The sequence below is a fragment of the Hyalella azteca genome, unplaced genomic scaffold (genome assembly GCF_000764305.2).
Source record: "Hyalella azteca isolate HAZT.00-mixed unplaced genomic scaffold, Hazt_2.0.2 contig261, whole genome shotgun sequence".
Taxonomy (NCBI): Eukaryota; Metazoa; Arthropoda; class Malacostraca; order Amphipoda; family Hyalellidae; genus Hyalella; species Hyalella azteca.
Window position 1 is genome coordinate 185,809 of NW_025930616.1, and position 23,981 is coordinate 209,789.

At 40.8% G+C, this 23,981-nt stretch overlaps 2 protein-coding genes across 2 annotated transcripts in view; both read left to right on the forward strand.

Annotated features, from left to right (window-relative positions):
- Positions 1–252: 252 nt before the first annotated feature.
- On the forward strand, positions 253–15,461 carry LOC108665710 (sarcoplasmic reticulum histidine-rich calcium-binding protein). The gene is made up of 11 exons (XM_018152501.2): positions 253–440; positions 4,705–4,866; positions 5,300–5,761; positions 6,147–6,625; positions 7,073–7,212; positions 8,136–8,247; positions 8,586–8,900; positions 9,739–9,809; positions 11,068–11,312; positions 14,929–14,957; positions 15,354–15,461. The coding sequence occupies exons 2-11, from the start codon at positions 4,731–4,733 to the stop codon at positions 15,459–15,461; spliced, it is 2,097 nt and encodes a 698-aa protein (XP_018007990.1). The 5' UTR covers positions 253–440; positions 4,705–4,730.
- A 6,215-nt stretch (positions 15,462–21,676) lies between these two features.
- The window catches only part of LOC108665715 (leucine-rich repeats and immunoglobulin-like domains protein 3), a 45,485-nt gene continuing 43,180 nt past the window's right edge, over positions 21,677–23,981 (forward strand). Inside the window, exon 1 of the mRNA XM_018152507.1 lies at positions 21,677–22,046. Within this exon, the coding sequence (XP_018007996.1) occupies positions 21,856–22,046 (191 nt within the window). The 5' untranslated portion in view covers positions 21,677–21,855. The remainder of the gene's footprint in view (positions 22,047–23,981) is intronic.

Genomic DNA, 23,981 nt, shown 5'->3' on the forward strand with positions numbered 1-23,981 from the left:
CTGCATGCAACTCAGTCGACTTGGCAACTTCCCGGGCAAGTTAGCGCGGTTGGATTTATCAAGAGATGAACTGGGCCATACTGGGGACAGCCCAGTATGGCTGCGTGCATCAAGAGAGGGCAGAGCGGGCGGGGACAGCCCAGTATGGCTGAGTTCATCAAGAGAGGGCAGAGCGGGCGGGGACAGCCCAGTATGGCTGCGTTCATCAAGAGACAAGAGGGGCAGAGCGGGCGGGGACAGCCCAGTATGGCTGCGTTCATCAAGAGTGGCAGTGCGGGCGGTGACGCGTTTGGCGATTCATAACTTGAGTGCAGAACATCACTCGCCTCAGTCTTGTGCTGAACTCTAATGCTGTGCACCGCGGCTCTGGCGCAGTGAACTTCACTGACTACTGCATCAGGTCTTTAGCTACTGTATCAGGCTCCTGACTACTGCACTAGGTCCGTGAGTACTGCACCAGGTTATGGTCCCTATTAATTTATTATTCATAATTGATAATCCATCTTATATGGAATAGTTTCTTCCTTTCGTACGTTCAATTACAAAACATATCAAAATTGTGTACGTACACAAATGAAAACTTGCACCTATCCTAAATAATAGTTACATTGAAAAATGACTGACACATTCATTGAAAAATAGTGCAAAAAAGTGGCGATTCTATACAGAATTAATTTCTAAGTTGAAGTTGCGGCATGACAGCGTTCATCCCTCGGTTTCTGTACACGATAACTCCCCATTTTGAGCTCTGTAACTGGCACTTTACGTTTAATTGGTTGTTCCATAAATAAGTTTCTCGGCAGAAAGACCAAATTGAGATTGTTCATGCCATGCATCTAGGCTGAGCCATGAACTCGTACATTTGTTATACCAAGGATAATAAAAAGGATAACACATTAGGACACTTTGGATGCGCGCGGTTGAGTATAAAAGCCAAGTGTGCATTCTGACTGTGCAGGAAATGTTGGTCATGTATTCAAACACATGCAAGCACTCATTTCATTGTAACTATTGTCGACATGGTTTGCTAGTTAATAAATATTGTTCAAACGAAATTATTAAACTAAAAATCCGGTACAGTGTGCACTGTAATAATTGATTTATTTTAGAATACATGAAACTAAAAAATTATTAAAAAATCAACGAAAAGTTATTGTTCTTCCTTTTCTTCGGAACAGCTTTATTTACATCAGTTGGCACCTATAAATAATCAATTTTACACTTACAACTTATCTCTTCAGAAGAAAAAGTTTTTATGCATTCGCTAATAAAAAAATGCACAAAATGGAATGCCTGAAAATTATTAAGCATTTGATTCAAGCAATCCAAACTCGTCTGGCGTAGCGTAAAACTAGAATCACTCAATCAAGTACAGCGCGTAATCTAACATCTAAAAAAAGTTCTAATAGGTTTTGAACTGACGATGGAGCTGGACTCCGAAACGTTTTCTCTTATAAGTAATGGTGAACTTGTTGGCTATTTTCTTTACTTTTAAATTCCTTGGTAAATTTTTATACGTTGACCACGCTTCTGCTATGTTACGGACTCTTGAGATCGACATTAATAACTTAAATTTTTGCCAAAAATGTACATCTTTAATTGATCCCATTTAGTGAAGTCCACAGTCATATGTTCTCATCATCATGTAGCGCTGATCTATTCACCAACAGATTATTTTTGAATTAGATTATTTTTTAATTCCTTGTGCAATAAGAAAATATGTCATATAATTGGTAACTTTTGCTAGGATAAATGATAAGCATATACCGCACTGATGATAAATGATGATGATAACTATGAGAATAACTGACTGAGATATTGACATCTACGTGAATTAGAATGAACGTTAAATTTGGTGGCCAGCATGAAGTTTATTAATGAACAAATCATAGTCTAATCGTGTGCAGCTCACGTGCCCCACTGTACAGCACAAGTACCCCCTATACAGCCCACGTAACCCCCTATACAGCCCACGTGCCCCCTATACAGCTTATGTTCCCCCCTATACAGCTTATGTTCCCCACTGTACAGCCAACGTATACTGGCTTGCTGTGTAGCCCCTGTACCCCGCCTTACATGACGGGGCTTAGCACAGGCAGGCCGAGCAGACCAAAAGCCCTCACAAGGGAAGTCGCCACTCGGCCTGCCAATTGAAGCTCATCCTGCCGAGCCTGTCGGATGCAGGTGCAGGGAAGCGTCCTGGGGGCCGTGGCATCAAAACCCGCCTTCATAAACGTAGCGGCGTTAGGACACGTAGCGGCCTTAGGACACGTATCGGCCTTAGTACACGTAGCGGCCTTAGGACACGTAGCGGCCTTAGGAAACGTAGCGGCCTTAGAACACGTAGCGGCCTTAGGACGTAGGATTTAGGACACGTAGCGGCCTTAGGACACGTAGCAGCCTTAGGACACGTAGCGGCCTTAGGACACGTAGCGGTATTAGGACACGTAGCGGCCTTAGGACTTAGGACACGTAGCGGCCTTAGGACACGTAGCGGCCTTAGAACACGTAGCGGCCTTAGGACACGTAGCAGCCTTAGGACACGTAGCGGCCTTAGAACACGTAGCGGCCTTAGGACGTAGGATTTAGGACACGTAGCGGACTTAGGACACGTAGCAGCCTTAGGACACGTAGCGGCCGTAGGACACGTAGCGGCCTTAGGACACGTAGCGGCCTTAGGACAAATATAGCGGCCTTAGGACACATACCGGCTTTAGGACACGTAGTGGCCTTAGTACACGTAGCGGCCTTAGGACACGTAGCGGCCTTAGGACACGTAGCGGACATGAAACTGTTTTCTTAACTGAAATTAAGAACATGAAACTGTTTTTGATAGTACGGCCCCCGAACTTCGCGTTCGTACTAAATGGTGAAGTTATACGAGCGTTCAGTAGGAGGCCGACGAGTGACCATCAGCTGGCCGACGGTAGCACGGCGGCTTGTCGAAGGGAGCTATTAGCAGTCAAAGTTTGTGATGTTATTAGAGTGATTGTATCCCATTTTAGACGCGATGTACTCAAAGGTGGTAATCGTACAACCTTCCAATCATCAGCGTGGTTGCAAGACTATCTAAATCGACAGAAGTAATTGCTTCAAAGATTTTAGTCGTTGTTTAGCCACAGATTTTCGTTGAAAACGTTTTTTAGCCAGATGACTTTTCAGTAATACGCTTTTTGGTGAAACTTACAAACCATTTACGATGATGAAGCAGCTATCTACGTTATTATATAAACGTTAAATTAATGGCTTAAGCTGTGTAAGATGATGAATGTGACTCTCCTAGTGCACCGAGCCTCAATTTTTTTCATCGTAACCTGTTCAGTTTTATTATCCCCGACTGGAAGACAAAGCGAAATTCTTGGCTGCTAACCAACAGGCAAACACAAAATCTTTCATTTTTCTCCAAGAATAAAGTACAAGTATATGATCCGAGCAGTTCAGGTCAGAGTATCATTTAATTTAACACAACAGCAGTTGAACCTCATGTGGCCAGCATATGCGTCTCCACCACTTGCCTCACCACTCGTCGTGCGAGGCACATCATGGTGACATGAGTTGTCAAGTCAGGAGTCATGTTCAAATTCAAAATTTATGACTAAGTTAAAATTTTTGAACCAAACGTTTTCAAAACATCGTCATTATGTATTGAAACAAATTCACCGGCAAAATCAAATGACTCTTAAGATCTTTCAAGATCAAACGGCAGTAACATGCAAATCGCAATGTAACTAATTTAATTTGAAAATCATAAGATTTCTATGCATGAAGACTTGGGTCGTGACCTACACCGTAGTCATTACTAACGACAAATGTCATGGAACAGAGTTGTCAACTTTGTTAAAAAATTACTGTATAATTATTTATCATCGCAAAGGTCGCGATAAGTAAAATTTGTAAATGGACTGCGAATTCCTGTTCCTTGACTCTCGTGTTCTTGAAGGAATATCGAATTTGAACTCAGCTAAACTAACTAACTAAATTATACAAGCTCTGGCTGCCTACTAGCTATTCAACGGCATTCTGAAAACTGCAAGGTTGCCATATAAACGGCTTCCACCATCGAGTGCGTAAATCTTGTGAAAATATTTTCATGGCTGCGCCGATCTCCATGCAACAAGTTATTTTTAGGTGGCGCGATCTCCATTCTATTATCGCTGAGCACCTAACAAATGTAAGAACGACTGCGTCCGCAGCTAACTAAGACCATGTCGCCGCATTCCTTCACTCCAGAGATCTGGCGTTAAAACAAAGTTTAGTCAACGTTGTAGTTGTTTAATCAACACGTCATTCGCAAGCGGGGCTCACGTCTGTGCCTTTATAGAAATAGTTAGTAAAAAGGAGTGGCCTCTCCGTTACGATATATTCGCTTGTATAGCAATTAATTGTTGACAAATATATTTAAACTGAAGGCTGATTAAGAAATGTCTGGTATACTGTTAAGCGGAGAATACATAAACAAATCAATTGATATCTATTGGTAGACATGCATGATAACTCTTCTAATACAAAGTTCAAATATTCCATTTACTCTACACAGATTCCGAACAATTTTTAACGAAAATCTATAAACTATTGCCTCTCTATGATTAAAAATTTTCATCTTTTGATTCCATCGCACGCGTCGGAGACTGGTATAACGACAACGAAAAAACTAACACATTGATGTCCAAGCTGGAACCAACACAGCATCTCGTCTCATTGCAGACTTGCGGTTGCGCACTTGACTGGCCATGAAGGCCTCGTTGACGCTGTTGCTGGTGGCCGGGGCGTCACTTGTAGCTGCTGTACCACCTCACCAGGACTACGACTCCTACAGCGACTTCACCACGACAAGCGATGACTATCATTACGAGACCGACAATGCAGGTAGGGGCAAGTATGCTTCTGTTAATTCTAAAAGCGACCAATGTTCTATCCTGAAAAGTTAAAACGGCTTAATTTTAGAAGCATTTCTTGTTGATGTAATTACTTCACACTACAATATGCCAGCATGGTCAGGCGTCAGTTCAAGTTTCTATGAGAATTTTTAATCAGCAAATCAGCAATCAATTGTCCCGTGTTCTAAAATGTTTTAATAATGCTTCTAAGCTGAGAATCATGAAAGAAGCTTTAATCGAGTTCTTATAGAGCCTACCATTCCAGTTAAAATATGGTTGTAGTCACAAAATAGATGGTAGAGTTTATGTGCTTTTCACGAATTAATATATTCAGTAAGTTGTGGGTTGATAAGAACTAATTTTGCAGCACGTAGAGGATATTTTCGTCAACTACGTTTGACTAGCCATACGTCCCATTGCAGTTCCTTGCCAGGACTTCACACCAGACGCATGGATGAACGCGCTGCCTCAGCCTCTGCAGATAAATAAACAGGTGGCCTCGACCCAGGACGAAGCTGAGGAGGTGGCGGACTACGTAGAACCTGTGCACGTCGTCAACCCGGAATACGATCCCTCAGACAGTGAGAGCACAGACGACAATAACAGTGAGGATGATGACGTGCTGGTGCGACATCGTCGATATGTTGTTGCCCAGCGCCCGTCCAGTGAAGCGCCCTATGGAGATTATGAAGGTTCAGTCACCGATACACACGTCACTCGTGAGGATGAACTCGGTGAGGTCGACCGGGGAACACGTTTCGGTTCTGGAAGTTCGACGACAGAAAATAACTCTGACGAGGAAGAAGAAGAACCTCTGGCGTCTATAAAACTGAAGAAAGGCCATAAGAATAACGGGCCTCTTCTTCCTGGCAAGACAACCAAAAGTGAGTTAATCACGGATAACAATTATAATAGGTGCTGTTGATGCTTATAATACTAGGATAAAGTACTAATTACTAATTAGTACTAAAAGTACTAAGTACTAATTTTCTTCCGCTGAAATAAAAAAAAATCAGATGATAGTGAGGAGGCACACCAAACAACATTACTTACGAAAATTCTTACTTTACGAATACAATTTCTCGTTTCACAGACAAAGCAGAATTCTAAAATAACTTTTGAATCTTTCGTGATGTGGACATGAGTGGAAGCCGTGTCATTGTTAGAACCGTTGGATTATTTGCCGCAACAAAATTCTTTTAGAGTTTTTGACTTCTGGTAAATTAGAGACCTTATCAAAATTTCCTCACAATGCTCACACTTTTTCAGTTATGCTGAAGAACTACCAGAAGACAAAAATGTCGTTCCTATTGACTATCAAGGCAGAGGAATCGGCATCGTGTGGCTTTGGAACTCTCGGCAGCGAGTATGTCTTCCATAAGCTGGTGGGCTGCTGGCTCGAGCACAAGCACAAAGCTCATGAAATGTGCCATCACCGCGGCAACGGTCGCAAACATCACGCTCACGGCAACCGTCGTAACCGCCGACAACGAAGGGACAGCAACGCAGAATTCGATCCTTACACTGATGAACGGCAGACTACAGCGAGCATGGCTAGTGAGGAAGATTTTGATCACCATGATGATCACAACGAAGGAAACGACACTGATGATGGTGACGACAGCCATGGCCATGGAGGTCTAGGTGGCCGTGGCCATCATCATGGGCGAGGAGGACGACATGGAGGAAAGGGTCACCATCATGAGCATGACTATCATGGCGTCAACGACATGACTTATGGATCGAACGTAATAGAGCCAAATCTATGTCACCTAATGCCCTACTACCCGCATGTTTTCTACCCGATACGCTATTCCAGCATTTTATCAATCCACCGCTCTTAATGCAGCAAGATTTTTGCAGTGGGGTATATATGGATGATAATATTGATATAAATTATACTTTTGTTTCTTTTCGACAGCAATATTCCGGTTTTGTGCTGGGTACACTAGAGGCGGTATTCCTAATTCGACGAACTATTCTATTTCCAGCCTTCAACACCCTCGCTATATATACTTCTTCTGACGAAAGTGACGTGCAAGGATTTTGAGACTATTCTCTGTTATACATGTATCTCCTGCCTATTTTAGAAATCTTCGATGTAAAATGAAACCTTGAAAAATCTAACAAGCACCTTTATGTCCTTTATTGAAGTATTATTAGAATAATCCTTGTCATGTCACTGGTTGTCTTAGAAGCACGGTCGACGTGGTCACGGTCAGCCGTCCGAGGGCAGCGCTGAGGCGTGCGACAGCAACCTGAGGGGCTGGGTGGCTCCGGAGAGCAAGCTGGTGGTGGAGTACACGGTGCCGCGCTGTGGCTGCTTTGTCCTCAAGTGAGATCAGTGCCTCAATCGGCAGAATTGTAACTCTATTCATTCTAAGTGTATTGGGGTGGATCATTTTCGACAGTGCTTGACTAACTAGCAAGTTAGGTAACGAAATTGCTTCATTCAGAATAATGGCGTCACTAACTGAATGAGAGTTTAACGATGAGCACAACGGTTGATATTGCATCGTGCAAGAAGTTGCGCTCCAAGAATGCTGCTGCCAACATCTGCAGACCACTGCTGGTAATGGTAAAGCATGGCTGAACTAGTATAAGGTTGACCCGTCAGTAGCTCATTTTTGCGGATGTAGTTCGTTGTTCGCCTGTGACGTCACCGATCGCAGTGACGTAACAGGCATTAACCAATCACCGAAACGCGATCAAACCAGTCAACTAATCCGTCATGGGAATGACGGGATTGTTTACTTTTCTCGATCTCAGTGACGTAACAAGAAAGCTGAACTGAAAAACGGAACTTCTCGTGGGTCAACCTAATATAGTTCAACCATGATAAAAAAAGATCCGGCACAGGTTTGGAGTGTGCTCAAGGCAGCAAGAAAACTAGGAGACTCCGCTGAGTTCAAGTCCGTTTCTGTGAAGAAGGATTCCATCCTTCAGAGATAGCGGATTTGCACATGAAATGGCAGGAGCGGAACAGACGCACAAGCACCGACAATCAGGTGAACCACACTCAAGATGTCACGACTCCGGTCGCTGAAGAAAGGCCATAGCGTCTCAGTGGAGCTAAAAGACAAGTAAACAATAAAAGTCGCGTACATCAATCCTGTTCTGTAAATAATGTAAAAATTTTCCTCACAAATTTTTTTCCTGAATTGACTATCTATTAATTTCCAACTAAAGATCGTGATTTTCCAACTAGTCTAATAAGTTTCCTTCACTCGGTCTCTGAAACTTGTCTATCCCTGACAGCGCTCACGTGACGTACGAGAGACAGGACGGCGGCTCGCTCGTCCTCACCCCCGACGCCAACTCGGAGTTCCTGCAAGTCTTCGAGTGCGTCGACGCGCCCCAACCGCCCTCGGTCAGTCGCTCATCGGTTGTATTTTGTTTCTGTTTCATTCCAAGCTTTTGATAACCTGACTATTGGGCTGTTTAATGTGATACCAACGTCTAGGGTCATTGAAATCAATTCTAAATTTAAAATACAAATGGTTATTATACATTTATTATAATTGGCCAGTGCTGGCTAGATGTTTCACTAAATTTACTTGTTATCAGACATTACCTTTGTCCAGCTATCAAACTTAGAAGTGTTGAATAAAGTTATTTGGATATGCAACTATTACCAGTGCTGAAGGAACTCCTTAATCATCATAAGGTGTATAATGAATACAATAACTTCAATGACATTGTTGATAGGAGAGCGACGAGGATGATGCTGACGATGCCGATGACGTGGACCTGGATGGCATCGACCCCCGCAACGTCATAGCAGCGAGCGACGAGCAAGACGATGATGGCCAAGGAGCGCGACGTGGTCCAGCCTTCAACACCAGGGCGGCGCACAGACGAGGAGACACCGGCCGTGACCAAGATAAGGACGACAGCAACGAAGAGTCCAAAGAAGACAACGATAATGATCGTGATGATGATCAGGACGATGAAAAGGACAATGTTTATCGTTATGAAATTTATGAGGGCAGGAAGAGGCGAGCTCCTGAAGGCGAGGACCAGGTGAGGAATGAGGATTCCATTAAACGAGTCCACATTTAACGTTCATTTTCTTGCAGAAATTCAATCGGAAACATATTTACATGACAATTTTACTTGCTTGTCGCTGTTGCGCTGTGGTTAGCGCCATTTTATGCGTCGTGATGGGGGTACCGAGATGAGAAGAGCTAGTCGCGGGTTCGGACCTAGGGAAGCTTAGTTCATTTCTTCGTGTCGCTAGTGGGAGGCGCTTAATATTGGTAGCCGTCAAAGGTGGTGCTTGCAGCATGGCCTTGGGTTGGTGATGCTAAATTACCTAAGTGTACTTATTACCAGGGGATTATATTGAGGTCTTAGGCCGTTTGTTTCTACTAAAGCAAAACAAATGCAGGCTTCGTCATTCAGTATACTGCTTCTGTTGATCTTAAATGCATAGGAGAAAGTAAGTCCTACTCGTTTCATAGGAAACTTGCGCGTCAACGGATAGGAGAGAAATCACGCATCAATCTCTGTAAAATCAAAGTCATTCTACGTATGTAATCACAACCTATAGATCAACGAACTAAACATCATTCTTATACATGAAAGTCTAAATGTCATACGTTTGATTGAATCGTAAATCCACTAAACATTTCAAAGCAAAAAAAAAATCGACAAAATTCCACATATCTGAATAGGAAACTTTTAGGATTTCAGCTGCATCTTCAGTTTGGAAATTCCAGAATGCAGATACAATCAATAATTGGTACATTAGAAGTTATTAAAAAAAGTTAAAACCTAACTTAACAAATAAATTTGAATAAAAGTCTCTACGAAGACATTGAACATGAATTACAAGGCAAATAATTGTGATCGCGTGCAGGTTGCGGAGACCAGGGAGGAGCGCAGGCGGCGCCGGCAGCAGCAGAACGCCCAGCGACGCGCCGACCGCGCGTGAGTCTCGGGTGCAACAACTACGCCCTGTAAAGTTCGCACGTGAAACTTTGCTAACGCCTTTACTCGGGCGTTGAAATAGAAAACTATACCAAAAAGTATGAATTTACGTACCATAACTCATATAACCGTACCATACTCCGATACCATACTCCGATACCATACTCCGATACCATACTCCGATACCAACCATACTCCGATACCATACTCCGATACCATACTCTGATACCATACTCCGATACCATACTCCGGAACCATACTCCGATACTGTACTCCCAAACCATAACTCATATGGTATCCGATAAAGCTTCGTTCACTGCAAATAGTTTTACGGCCAGGTGGAAAGGGGAAGCAAAGAAATTTTGAAGCAGTGAGTTGCGAGTTCAAGACCGCAACATGCTGTGTGTGTGAATGTTCTGCAATGTTAAGAATCGGCGACAATCGGCGGATCTGCTAAATAAAGAGCGATCTTGTTCGGCGACTGATTAGAGTCTCACTGCTGTCAGCTCAACATAAGTAGAGGAATCATAGGAGAACTTCGCGTAGATCAGGAACCACTTTTCATGAGGAGTATTGCAAAATTTCATCACAGTACGCGGTAAGACATCGACATAAAAAAATACTTCTACAGGGATTTTAATGACACATCTACACAATAATACATGTCTTCTCCATAAAGGTAAAACTCAAATTGAAATACATTTTCCGTCTGAAATTTTTACCCGGCTCAAGTCTAAATATATCAACGACTCTAATACCTACAGCTTTTATCCACAGTAAATTCTCCTGTAATGATCGTTTTTAATGCTGTTAATCTAATGTTAATTACTAAAAAAATTGGGTGTAACAGGTGTATCCAGTTTCATAGAATTCAATGTTTATTACCACTAAAAATTTGTTCATAGGATCGAGAATAAGCAACATTAATCTCGATGAATTTATTACAAGTTCTATGAATATTGATGATTGTGGTCAGCACGTCTCATGACCAAAACAATACCCTACAGGAACAAAGCCATAACATTCTTACCTCAGCATCGCCAAGATCTCCAACATTAACTTTTACTATTCGAATATTTGTATGCTTGAGATTAAACCTTTTGAGAGGAATCACAACGTTTGAACTAAAAATTTGTGTGAAATGAACTTTTATGATTCATTATTTTTCAAAGTTCAATTTAATTTATAATTTTTAAGCGCATGAAATTTCCGCGAATTTATTTCTTTGAACAAACAACAACTCCGCTTGCCTTGGCAGGAGGGAACGAGCTCGTGCTGAAGGTGGTGATGATACCAACGTGGTCGCCGGCAGCGCGGGGGAGGACGTGGACCAGGCCGAGCGCCGACGCCAGCGACGCCTGCAGCGACAGCAACGCAAACAGCAGCGGCGTCAGCAGCAAGCAGCTGCTGACGGTGGCAACGGCAACGGCAACGGCAACGGTGGTGGAGGCAACAGACGTCGTGGCCGTAACAACAACAGACGTCGAGGAGGCAACGGTGAAGGTGCTTCAGGAACTGACCAAGCTCAGGCCTCGTAACTCAGAGACTCTGTGCAGTCATGAGGCTTCATTCTAGGGGAAGCTCACAAGTGTTTACACAATATCCGTAATTTTACTTCAAATATCGATAGATTTTTACCAATTTTCTTTTTAGACTCGATGCCGAGATAAAAATAGCCTCCTTAGTTACAATCGCATTATTAATTTGTTTTCATATTTTCTTTGCGGCGTCTTTGGAAGATTTTTTGGGATCTGATTTATGCATTTGCTACGCCCCTGCACGATTGATCAGCGCTCGCAAGTTTCGCATGATCGCCCCGCTCATTGCTGGCTGCTCCCACCCTCATGTTCACGTCATGCCGGTCATTTCGTATCATTTCGTCATTGCATCGAACATTCGAGCTTAATATTAGCGCCTAAATATGCATAATTCGTCCTATTTCCGAATCCTAAAGGCATTTCCCTGCATGGAATTGGTGAACCTGTCCCTGTTTGCTCGTCCTAGTTTACAGTAGTTAAAGTAGTTAAGTTGATGGGAGCGCCCTCATGACTTTATACATGTACAATGTTCGGTAGAAATAAGTAAACTTATAGATAAATAAATAATAAATTAAACATTAATACAAAAATTTGTCGCATTGCCGAGGCAAATCAAGGAAAAGAATAATTCTCACATCTTGTCGAGATTCGGCAACTTTGCGCCAATAATAAACAGTGTGCCGAGAAGAAAGGAGTCTGCGTCCATTCTTTCTATAGACGAATAATAGAAAATATATCAATGTTTATTGTTGAGAAGTTATTTCTTTTCGGAACCTTGATCCCTATTTCAAGTTACGCCAGAATAATTGTATCTTTTATTCTAAAAACTGCATTTTTTAGCTGAAAATCATCTAAATGAGCTGGGCCTATACTTTCAAAAAAGTTAAGAGATCGTAAGTTCATCAGCCAATCATTGATGGCCATTCAAACAAAATCCACCAATCATAGACAAGAAAATAGAGCGTAAGTACTTACGTTTCACTTAGCGAGTTTTGAAAGTATGGCCCAGTTATTTTCGTGTAGATGGACCCTGAAAACATTCCAAATTATTAAAAAGCTATATTTGTTTAAATATACTGAAAATAAATTATAGTAAATGAGCGTGGATAAATAAACAAAATACTAATACTAATGTCAGTAATAAAAACAAAAGCGTGGAGAGATTGTAAGTAGCTTAGACACTCTTAAAAACAAATATTTTCTGATCACTTGCAATCGAAGAGTTTCCAATCCAACCCGCGATTTTAACTTCGCTAGTTGTTAAAAGAATTTACGTACTTCATGGAAAAACTTACATTATACTGTAATGCTTCACTACTCAATAAATGGATAAGTCATTCGATCGTGGAGAAAACTATAAGATAAGGAATAAATTCTAGTTCGGGAATTTTTCTTAACATTCCCATCACCACTAACAGTTTTTACATAAAATTTCTCCCGTGAATCTTCGAAAATTTTAAGGAAACAAGTAAGTTTGAAATGAATTGCAATGGGGCGCTTCAATTCCAGCCTTCTATAGCTTCAAATTTTAACAGGACTGGTTCATCAACTCCGGAGAGAAATGCTTTGGTTTATTACATATTATTATGAAAATTTTAACGCTTAATCACCTACTATTGCAGATAGAAGTTATGACGGTTCAAAGTTTCGTCATTGATTAGCACAATAAAATTGAAGCGTTTACCATTCTTCAGCTTCTCACATTATCATCTCCTAGTTTGAACTGATAAAATTCATTACATAAATTCGCCCATTCCTATAAACTGTTTCAAAACTAATCGCCAGTTAGCGTTTTGGTTTAATTGAAAAAAATCTCATGTTTGATCATAGAGGCAAGATTTTTATGGGAACTTCAGAGCAAAAGTCTGCGCAGATTAGAGCAACAACGCAATGTTCAGCATTATTGGGCACAAAAAAATCTACATAGCAGCAGATTTGCAAAATCTATCGAATTGCAAGCCATGCTATGCAGCGCGATTACGTGACGGAAAGACATCAATGAGGAAACTTTAAGAAAGATTAGGTTAATTTTCCCATTAGTGTTTTAATTTACAATATATGAAAGATTGCTGCAAGATATTAATATATTAAATTCACTGCAATTTTCTGATGACATTATTCCTATGATTGGCATCACGCCTGTTCCGTATTAGTATAGTATCTTCGGCATTGAAGAATAGGCCTGGATAGGCCTGTCGTCTGTATTAATAAATTAAACCTGGAAAATCAATGCACAAGAAAGGAATTGTTGTCGAGCTTCTATATATTCTCCTCCTGAAGGTAATAAAAGGCCATTACAGAAATGGATGTTAAGTAAATAAATTATAACTTTTAATGCATAATGTACTTGCGAATGTACGCTACACAGACTTTATCTTCGAAGCCAAAAACTATTGAATTGCAGAGAAACTGAAAAGTGTATCAGCATGGATTCTTACAGGATATATTTTTAATTTCGTAATCTAGACCAAATAATATTTTGGAGAGGAGCAAGCTAATATATCATGCGTTTGTTCTGCATTAGAAGTCAGTCTCATATTAAATAAATTTGCTCACTATTACTTTAGCTTGCAGACATTTGGCTGATGGCGTTGGGACAACCATAAACTAATTTTTCAGAATTCCACGTAATACAGTACCTGTAGACTGGTAAATGTTGTGAGCTCCTCTTACAACTAACGACAACTAACGGTCAGCGCCAAATTTTGTCGTTTTAACAATATAGGCTCGGCATTCTTTCCGGTCGATTTAACAAGAAGCTCAGTGTTTTTTTTTATTTCATTCAATGAGAGGCTCATCGCTTTTTTCTGTCGATTTAACAAGAGGCTTAGCGCTCTTTTCGGTTGATTTAATAAGAGGCTCATCGCTCTTTTCGATCGATTTAACAAGAGGCTCATCGCTTTTTTCGGTCGATTTAATAAGAGGCTCATCGCTCTTTTCGGTCGATTTAATAAGAGGCTCAGAGCTCTTTTTTGAAGATTTAATAAGTGACTATACGCACTCTTTTCCTCTGATTTACCATGAGAATCTTAGTATATTTTCTTTCTTGGCCGCGATTGGGGTTGGTTATGATTCTATTTTAACATTTTTTACTTTTTTAAGTTTCTTCCCAATTATTTTTTGATCATTGTTTTGTATCATGATGGGGTTACGGAGTTATGTTTAGAAGAAACAGCCTGTGTGCGGAGCTTAGCGCCAAAAATCGAGTTCCGTTGGCTAACAACACAGATCGCCAACAAAAATCTAGTAAAAGAACTACATTTTTGTTCTATTGCTACCAGATAATTTTTCGAGGTATGAAAAGTATACGTGGCTGCAGTATCAAACTACCTATATATTTATAGTCGATAATATAATAAATGTACTTTATCAAATTCAACAAAATAAGTGCGAGCGGAAATCCTCGTTGATAATTTATTTGTATGCCGATTACAATACCGGGTAAACTCATATTATAAAATATCTCATCAATATTTAGTACAAGGGTACTTTGTTCATGGTACCTTTTCCTTTTCTTCTCCTGCGCCTAAACACTCACAATATTCCTCCATGGCCATCAAAAATCCATTTTGTTCTTACAGATGGCGAAGATGATGCACCTGTGAGCAAGGTAATTAATTGGGCAGCTGCCACAGTCCTTATTTATGCTCCAACTTAATGCAATATTATTCGATAGCAGCAAAAATTAAGGAAATACCTGATAATACTAGATGAATATGAAATAGAACTAATTAGAAAACAAGCTCTGTTCATGTATCAACAGAAACTGAGCTTTGACATGCGAGTCTTGAACAAACTAACTTGTTTCCCAAACAATGAAAGTTAACCAAAGTTTTCACTAATATGGCTCAGAATTATATTATAAACTATTAGTAAATAAAAAAGTCAATTGGCTCCAGATCAACTGATAACTGCAAATATATTTTGATGGATAATGCGTACAATATTCCTAAACAGTTGCCCCATTAATAAATAATTGTAAGAGAAGACATGTGTTAACTTGCAGCAAGAGTGGCGGAGGCGGCGAGCCTTGAGAAGACAGCAAGCCGCCGCCCGACGCCAAAACCGCGCGATTTTGAGAAGTGAGTCAAGTGTGAGTGCTGATTCATTGTGAGAAGTGAGTAATGTGTGAGTGCTGACTCATTGTGAGAAGTGAGTCATGTGTGAGTGCTGACTCATTATGAGAAGTGAGTCATGTGTGAGTGCTGATTCATTGTGAGAAGTGAGTCTTGTGTGAGTACTGAGTCATTGTGAGAAGTGAGTCATGTGTGAGTGCTGATTCATTGTGAGAAGTGAGTCATATGTGAGTGCTGACTCGTTGTGAGAAGTGAGTCATGTGTGAGTGCTGACTCGTTATGAGAAGTGAGTCATGTGTGAGTGCTGACTCATTGTGAGAAGTGAGTCATGTGTGAGTACTGAGTCATTGTGAGAAGTGAGTCATGTGTGAGTGCTGATTCATTGTGAGAAGTGAGTCATGTGTGAGTGCTGATTCATTGTGAGAAGTGAGTCATGTGTGAGTACTGACTCATTATGAGAAGTGAGTCATGTGTGAGTGCTGACTCATTGTGAGAAGTGAGTCATGTGTGAGTGCTGACTCATTATGAGAAGTGAGTCATGTGTGAGTGCTGACTCATTATGAGANCCAGTTGCGTACCTGACTTGGTGGTGGCACCAGTTGCGTACCTGACTTGGTGGTGGCACCAGTTGCGTACCTGACTTGGTGGTGGCACCAGTTGCGTACCTGACTTGGTGGTGGCACCAGTTGCGTACCTGACTTGGTGGTGGCACCAGTTGCGTACCTGACTTGGTGGTGGCACCAGTTGCGTACCTGACTTGGTGGTGGCACCAGTTGCGTACCTGACTTGGTGGTGGCACCAGTTGCGTACCTGACTTGGTGGTGGCACCAGTTGCGTACCTGACTTGGTGGTGGCACCAGTTGCGTACCTGACTTGGTGGTGGCACCAGTTGCGTACCTGACTTGGTGGTGGCACCAGTTGCGTACCTGACTTGGTGGTGGCACCAGTTGCGTACCTGACTTGGTGGTGGCACCAGTTGCGTACCTGACTTGGTGGTGGCACCAGTTGCGTACCTGACTTGGTGGTGGCACCAGTTGCGTACCTGACTTGGTGGTGGCACCAGTTGCGTACCTGACTTGGTGGTGGCACCAGTTGCGTACCTGACTTGGTGGTGGCACCAGTTGCGTACCTGACTTGGTGGTGGCACCAGTTGCGTACCTGACTTGGTGGTGGCACCAGTTGCGTACCTGACTTGGTGGTGGCACCAGTTGCGTACCTGACTTGGTGGTGGCACCAGTTGCGTACCTGACTTGGTGGTGGCACCAGTTGCGTACCTGACTTGGTGGTGGCACCAGTTGCGTACCTGACTTGGTGGTGGCACCAGTTGCGTACTTGACTTGGTGATGGCACCAGTTGCGTACTTGACTTATTGATGCATCCGTAGACAAGTTGTCTGCCGAAGGAAGAAATTCAGAATACATGGTTAACGCTTTATATATTTATATCCGTAGACAGAAAGTAAACCGACCGTCAACTGTCTGTTCTCGTTACGAGGCCTTCATGTGCGAAGTACATTGTCGCCAGAAAATGTATGTACATTGTCGCCAGAGAATGTATGTACATTGTCGCCAGAGAATGTATGTACATAGTCGCCAGAGAATGTATGTACATTGTCGCCAGAAAATGTATGTACATTGTCGCCAGAATGTATGTAAATGGCTGGATGTGTCGCCACACGGAGATGTACGGTAGATCTTGAATCTTGATGTTTGATTATGCCACGATGACGATAATTCCGAAATCAAAAATTGAACCAATTTTATTATTGTAGACAAATTTTGACGTCGCACGTTGGAGTTGTCGGATTGAACACAAACTTACGTTGTGTTTTTCGCTTATTAATCAAAACTTTCAGCAATTCGTAAAGTATGGTTACAAAGATTATAATACGTAAAAATAACCTAAATCAGCAAAGCATATCATTAACAAGTAGAGTGGGTATTGTCGTTGACTTTGGCATGAGGTGCGACTGAAGGCAAACATGGGATGGAATACATTAAAAGTCGGGGTTTTTCATGATCGCGTCTCTGCTCCGCAAGTTCATTCTTTAAAACTTATGGGCAGGGTGGCCCAGTGGTTACAGTTCAGAGTAGTAGGATTGGAGCAGTGAGTTGTGGGTTCGATCCCAGCTCTGTGCGCCAATTTCTTGTCAGAATTGGCGAGACGGTTGGTCGGTTAAGCAGATCAAAACTGGAGCATTTGCGTGTGCGAGACCACAACAAGCTGTGAATGTTGAGCGATATTTAGAATCGGTCATAGGTTTTACGGCATTGAAACAATGCAATTACTTCATCGAATCATGTAGCATTGAAAAAATGAGCATTGAAACATGTATATTATTATATATTAAAAGCAAGTTTGTTCCCTCGTACAGCTGTGACCCTGGCCTGCGAGACCATGCCTGCCGAGGTTGCCGCATGGGGCGGCCACCAGCACAACGTCCAGGCTGATGTCTGCGCCCAGACATACACCTCCTGCTGCCAGAGGCTCAACCTCGACCAATGGTCAGTCGTGCTTGTAAATATTAACTCTGATTATTCAAAGGATTTTTTATTTAAGAGGTTTGATATTGCATAACGTTTGGGGAGCATTTTTCATTCTCGAGGAAATTCCTGGAGTGTAAACGCAAGTCGCAAAGAGTAAAATTTATTCATTTCCTTATGTAAGCGAGTGGCAGAGAGTTCACTAGCATTTCAGAAAATTATTTTTATTTTCTTACGTCTCATTTTTGGAAATAAAAGTGTCCTTTCTCTTCCATTGTGACCAGGAGACTAGCAGCTGAACACTTTTTATCCTCGTTATCCCATAAAAATACACTTTCCTCCACTATTTTAACAGGAAGGGCAGTTCGTCTGTCCCCTCGACCTCGTCCGAATCCATTGATGTGTCCAGCGGCTCGGTCCCGAATGAAGCCACTGATGCCTTGTCAAGCGCTGAGGCCACGGAGGACACTTTAGATTTGGAATAATGAACCAACAATGACCATTTTTCCATCATGATAGCATGACAGATGCATGGAAGCGAACTGCAGGACAGCGACTTTTTAAACGATTGCAAATGTTTTCTACCAACGTTAGGTACCGCTCGCGACAATTGATCACGTCTGAGATAAGATAACCATATAAGTTCTGCTAAATTGTTGACACGTGAGCCGGCACCGATTTTAGATATTTCAGAATTTTTACACGAACCAGGAGCTCGAACTTCCAGCTCCGATCATGATGCTCTGCTGCATGACCATTTGGCCGCCATCAACCTCATATGATTGCTGCATACAAGGAATGCTGACATTAATTAAAGTCCATTTAATCTTAGTCGCGATTGCTACGGATAATATGTGAATAATCTAACATACCTACTACAATTGTCGTAATCATTCTCGTATTATAAACTTCGTAATTTTTTCATCACCAATCTAATCCCGCGCTGGCTGTTAGTTGTGTCAGAATTGCGAGAGGTTTCTTCGATGTAAGCTTCTTACTCTCAAAATAATGTTATCTTTCGTTTCTATTTGTTTTAACGAACCGTTATTCATGTATGAACACATATGAATATTGTGTAGTTAGGCGCAAAATGTTCCGTAATTCACTTACTGTATTAAGCGAAATATTTTCTTACCTGTGTTGACTATAGGGTTCACAAGCAACATTTTATTTTACTCTTTCCACATTTCGGATAAAAATTATGCGTTATGAAATAAAATGAAGTTGACGTGTTGAATTTAAAATTTGAAAATATGTTCTATGTTTAATATAGTGAGTAAAACTCTATGATAAATATTTGAAATGAACCTAAAATAATTTTAACGTCCAGACAAATCCAGTGGTTTCTAAATAGATAGCAAGGGCCTCAACATTGATGATGAGATGCCGCATGACGATGCTGGTGCAGGCTTGGGGCACCGCATGATGATGCTGGTGCAGGCTTGGGGCACCGCATGACGATGCTGGTGCAGGCTTGGGGCACCGCATGATGATGCTGGTGCTGTCTCTTATACACATCTAGATGTGTATAAGAGACAGGGCTTGGGGCACCGCATGATGATGATGGCGCAGGCTTGGGGCACCGCATGATGATGATGGCGCAGGCTTGGGGCACCGCATGATGATGCTGGCGCAGGCTTGGGGCACCGCATGATGATGCTGGGGACAATAATATTTTAATTCCAAATCGTGATCAGAAACACCATTGAAACTTTTTCCGGACCGAGAAGCTCAATTAAATTCGCTACTAGCCTATCTGCATCATCAATAGTTGACAGATACGTACTCTCAGAAACATAATTTGATCATTTTGTCCTGAAAGTAAAATCTTTTTCATCCACAGCTCAAGCCTCAAGGATACGTATCAGTGATACTCCTTCCTTAATTAGGATACGTAGCAGAGATAGTGATACTGTGATACTCCCAATGACACGCAAAACTCGCTGCTGGATAACCCTCACAAGGGCAAGTAGTGAATAAAAATTTAGACAATGTCTCATTGAGCGTAACTGATGTCTAATGAAGAGCACATCTGCACAACCGAACTATTAAACCATGAATGAAAGGAGTGCAGAGCACATCAGCAACAACCGAACAATTCAACTATGAATGACTGGGGGAGTGCAGAGTTCATCTACTCAACCGAACAATTCAACTATGAAAGACTGGGGGAGTGCAGAGTTCATCTACACAACCGCACTATTCAACCACACCATTTTCAAGAACGTGTTAGGAAATATAAAGGATAATTTTTTTAGTTTCTGACCAGTTTTCGAAGACCTAAAAATATGTATATAATGAAGCCCCTATAATATAATATAGTTATCCTCGACTTGTGCGAACTAAATTAATTCACCAAAACAATCGTCACCCTCCCCCAATCCGTTAAACCAGAACACTTGGTAAACATGGGCAATTAAGTTTAATTGCCCTAAATTAGATTGAGAGTTTGTTACAGTTTGTACGGGTAGAAGTAAATGAAAGCTACAATAGTTATTCAATTCTACATCGGCCGCTGGAGTTCTCTCTTGATACGCCGTTTACAAGGAGTGCACACCAAACACTGAATCCTTCGGGCATTAACAAGGATCCCGCCAGAAGCAGGATCGTTAGCGTGTAGGTCCTGCACTCCTTTTTGACACATGCTAGTGTGTGTTGGGCAAAAACTGAAATCTAATTCAAGAACTCGTGTTCGCCGAACTAGATTCGTGTTTACAGAAATTCTTCGGCCGGACTAAATGGCCATTTGAGTTATGGTTCGGTGTTACTTTATATTTGGCTCGACTGATAGTCTGGAATTTTTTCGACCGATAATACGGAATTTCAGTGTCGGTTGATTTATTTGCATACTTATTGTTAAATGAATTTGGTTTGCAGTTTCGGAGTTCAGTTCACGAAGACAGGCTCACACCGCGAGAGATCAAGACCAGTAAATCCGACATGGACGTAAAAACATTACTACGCGAATTTTCTCTAAATATTTGCCCACAATGAATTCATTCATACGCAAACAGCAAATGTGTTCCAGTTCTTTCGAGCAGTGGCCAGTTAAAACTAATGAATTAGTTAATTTCAGAATTGGAATATATTATTAGTCTTAGAATAGAATACTAGTGTCGGCGTTGAAGAAATAGGCCCATGGCCTGTTGCCGATTCTTGAACTTTACGTGACTTGATTCACAAGGGATCCGGCCTTTGGAACCCGATCTTTCCATAACTGACGATTGATTGAGATAGCTGCTGGACTTATTGCCTGCTTCGTAATTTGCTATCTACTGGCTCCCTTTCGTCCAGCAGGCGGGTCCATTCGTTTAGAGTCGACAAGAGGTTAGTGGTGCAGGATCTCCCGGCAATAAAGTCTTGCAACTGCATTTGAACCTCTGAAATATTTTTCTATGTTTTTTTCATATTAAAGAGCTTCAAATATTAAGCTAATTGATTGGTTCAAATTTACCATGAGGGGAAATTTTCGAGACTAAGACTTGCGTGATGTTACTATGAATATATTAGACTACCATAAAACCATCTGTCTAGAAAACCGTAAATTTTCCTATAATTTTACAGGGGGAAAGGCAGTTTTTTGTACTTTTCTTTGACATAATATAGTTCTCGTTTAAAAACACCAATCTAATAAATATCCCTTGAAAATTTGTTATTTGAATTCCATGGGATTCTAAATATTATTTATTGTCAATAAATAAAAATTCGCATTCTGTGTAACATCAACCTTAGTGGGCCTCACTGACTCAAAACAACCAGTGGCCCTTGAGCGTTCATGCGCGGTGGATGTGCCGTTCTTCTTGAAACGAAATTTTACTTCGATTTGATGTTTTCTTCGCCGTTCGAACTCGAAAAATCAACCTTTAACGATAATCTTGAAAGAACAGTTAATAATTCATCGTCTATGCGCTCCATGTAAGGAGCAGCGTTATATTTAAGTTATATTAAGATGGCGCCCGTATTGGTCATATGTCTTGTAGTATACGCACTGAGTCTGAATACGGCCTCTGAATTTGTCGCGGCACCAACACCAGCTTGTCCTGCCAAATGTGTCTGTTTCGGCAATGTTGTCGATTGTTCCGACGCCCAACTATCATCACTTCCAGACGACATGAGCCAATTTTATTGGATTGAGGAACTGTGAGTTTTCTAATGTATTTAAGCTAATTGTTATTTAGGCTATATTGGCAATATGATTTATGATTAATTTATTTGCACATGATAGCTTGATAGCCTGATAGGTACATGACACTATGATGACAGCTATAAAATTATTAAAATATATTGATATTTCTTGGTTACATACATCAAAAATGTATTTCTGGTTATTATTTAGTAAAAGTTTTTATATTTTTAGCTTTGGATGCATCATGAAATTAGAAAATAGGTATCTGCCAAGTGACAACCAGCCCAACCTAATCCTATATACATATAAGTTATAGGCTTAGGCTATATTATTTAGTTTATGTATTAGATGGCCAATTTCAATCTGGTTGTAGAATTATTATTATTATTATTACTGAAGTAGGTAGGAAAAATATGTACATTTAACATTCTTTCTGAGTAGCAGCCAGTTGAACCCAATATGCTTTATTAAGCAGATTCGTGTGTTCAAAGCGACTCCAAATCTTGGAGTCACTTTCATTAAGGTGAAAGTTCAAAAATAGTATTGTGGATGATTTTCAAAAATCACATATGAAAATATGCCATTTTTTATTTTTCATGGAAAAATTCAGGAAAGATCATTTCCATAGAAACCTAATGCTAAGTTGCTAACTGGCAATTGGGCAGAAACCACCCATGAATTGGACAAAAATTTCCATGAATCTGGCTAATTTAACTTATTCCTGTAGTCTTTTCCCAATTTTTTAATTGAAAAGTAAGAAAACCCCCCTAATTTTAAATGCAAATCTTAAAAATCACCTGTGAAATATCATTTACCAAATATATATCATTCTTACCTGTGATTTTAGGAAACTTATACCTCATAGGCATAGGAACAGGTGAAATTGATCAGACAACAGGATTCATGGCGTTTTGTTCTGGTTTACACCATGTTCGATTGGTCGGCTTCCAGCCAATTTTACAGTTTTGAGCTGAACTAGAGCATTTATATGTATCTACCAATTTTGAAGCTGCAATTCTTCTGCTAGAAAATTATCTCTTGTCTACATGTTGATAATAACAAAAGAAAATGAGTGTGCCTGAAATTCCAAATTTACTAAAAATATCCAACTGGAGATGTAGAGCTGCAATGTTCTAGTTCTATTAAAAAGTTGGACTCTCTCAATCTTGGTCTGGAATGTCAGGCAAATTTATCCTGAACTTGAAATGTGAAAATAATTATGTATTCCAATGGTAAATTTGAATAGCTGAAAGGAAAATGCATAAATTTAATTAAACCTGATGATAACAATTTATTGATAATAGTTAAGATGGATTGAATTTTGAAGGCTAATCAAACATATTAAGGGGACCGTCTAACCTAAATTGGAGATAGCCTATAACTCCTAAAGTTATTATCCGATCATCATGAAACTTCACATTCAAACGTAAAATGTAAAAATAAAAACATTTTACTTCTATGAATTTTTCGAAAAAATTGATAGAAAACGTGATATTCATAGAAAACGGAAAAATAACGGTTACTATACTTAAAGAACTCTCCCACCCGCTTCCCTTTAAAGAGACGTCATGAACGTAAATATTGGCGTACAGCGATGGCAGTGGTACCATTGGAAAGAGCAGAATTCCAGCTTTCAGATGAGCACAAAAACCGAAAAACGCCAAAATTGAAAATTTTAGGTTAGACGGTCCCCTTAAATGAGAATTTGCAGCAAGATGCAAAACATTGTATGCTAGAGCAACTTTGTTCATGCTTCAATATATCAAGGTATTTAGGTTCATCACCTAACCTACAGAAATAAATCTTTATTGAATGCTTGAAGACCTAACTTATGTCTTTCAGTTTTAGAATGCAGGCAGGGGCAGCAGCAAGGTTTGTATATACAACATATGTATGCATGTTAGCACAGAAGGCAATGCTCTCTTGCCTGTAACAAACGATAAACATAT

What these genes read in the sequence shown, in the direction of transcription:
- LOC108665710 (XM_018152501.2), top strand. Translation starts at nt 4,731, where the DNA reads ATGAAGGCCTCGTTGACGCTGTTGCTGGTGGCCGGGGCGTCACTTGTA. An exon ending in ACATGACTTATGGATCGAAC is followed by an intron (nt 6,626 to 7,072) that starts GTAATAGAGCCA and finishes TGGTTGTCTTAG; the next exon opens with AAGCACGGTCGACGTGGTCA. An exon ending in CAGCGACGCGCCGACCGCGC is followed by an intron (nt 9,810 to 11,067) that starts GTGAGTCTCGGG and finishes TTGCCTTGGCAG; the next exon opens with GAGGGAACGAGCTCGTGCTG.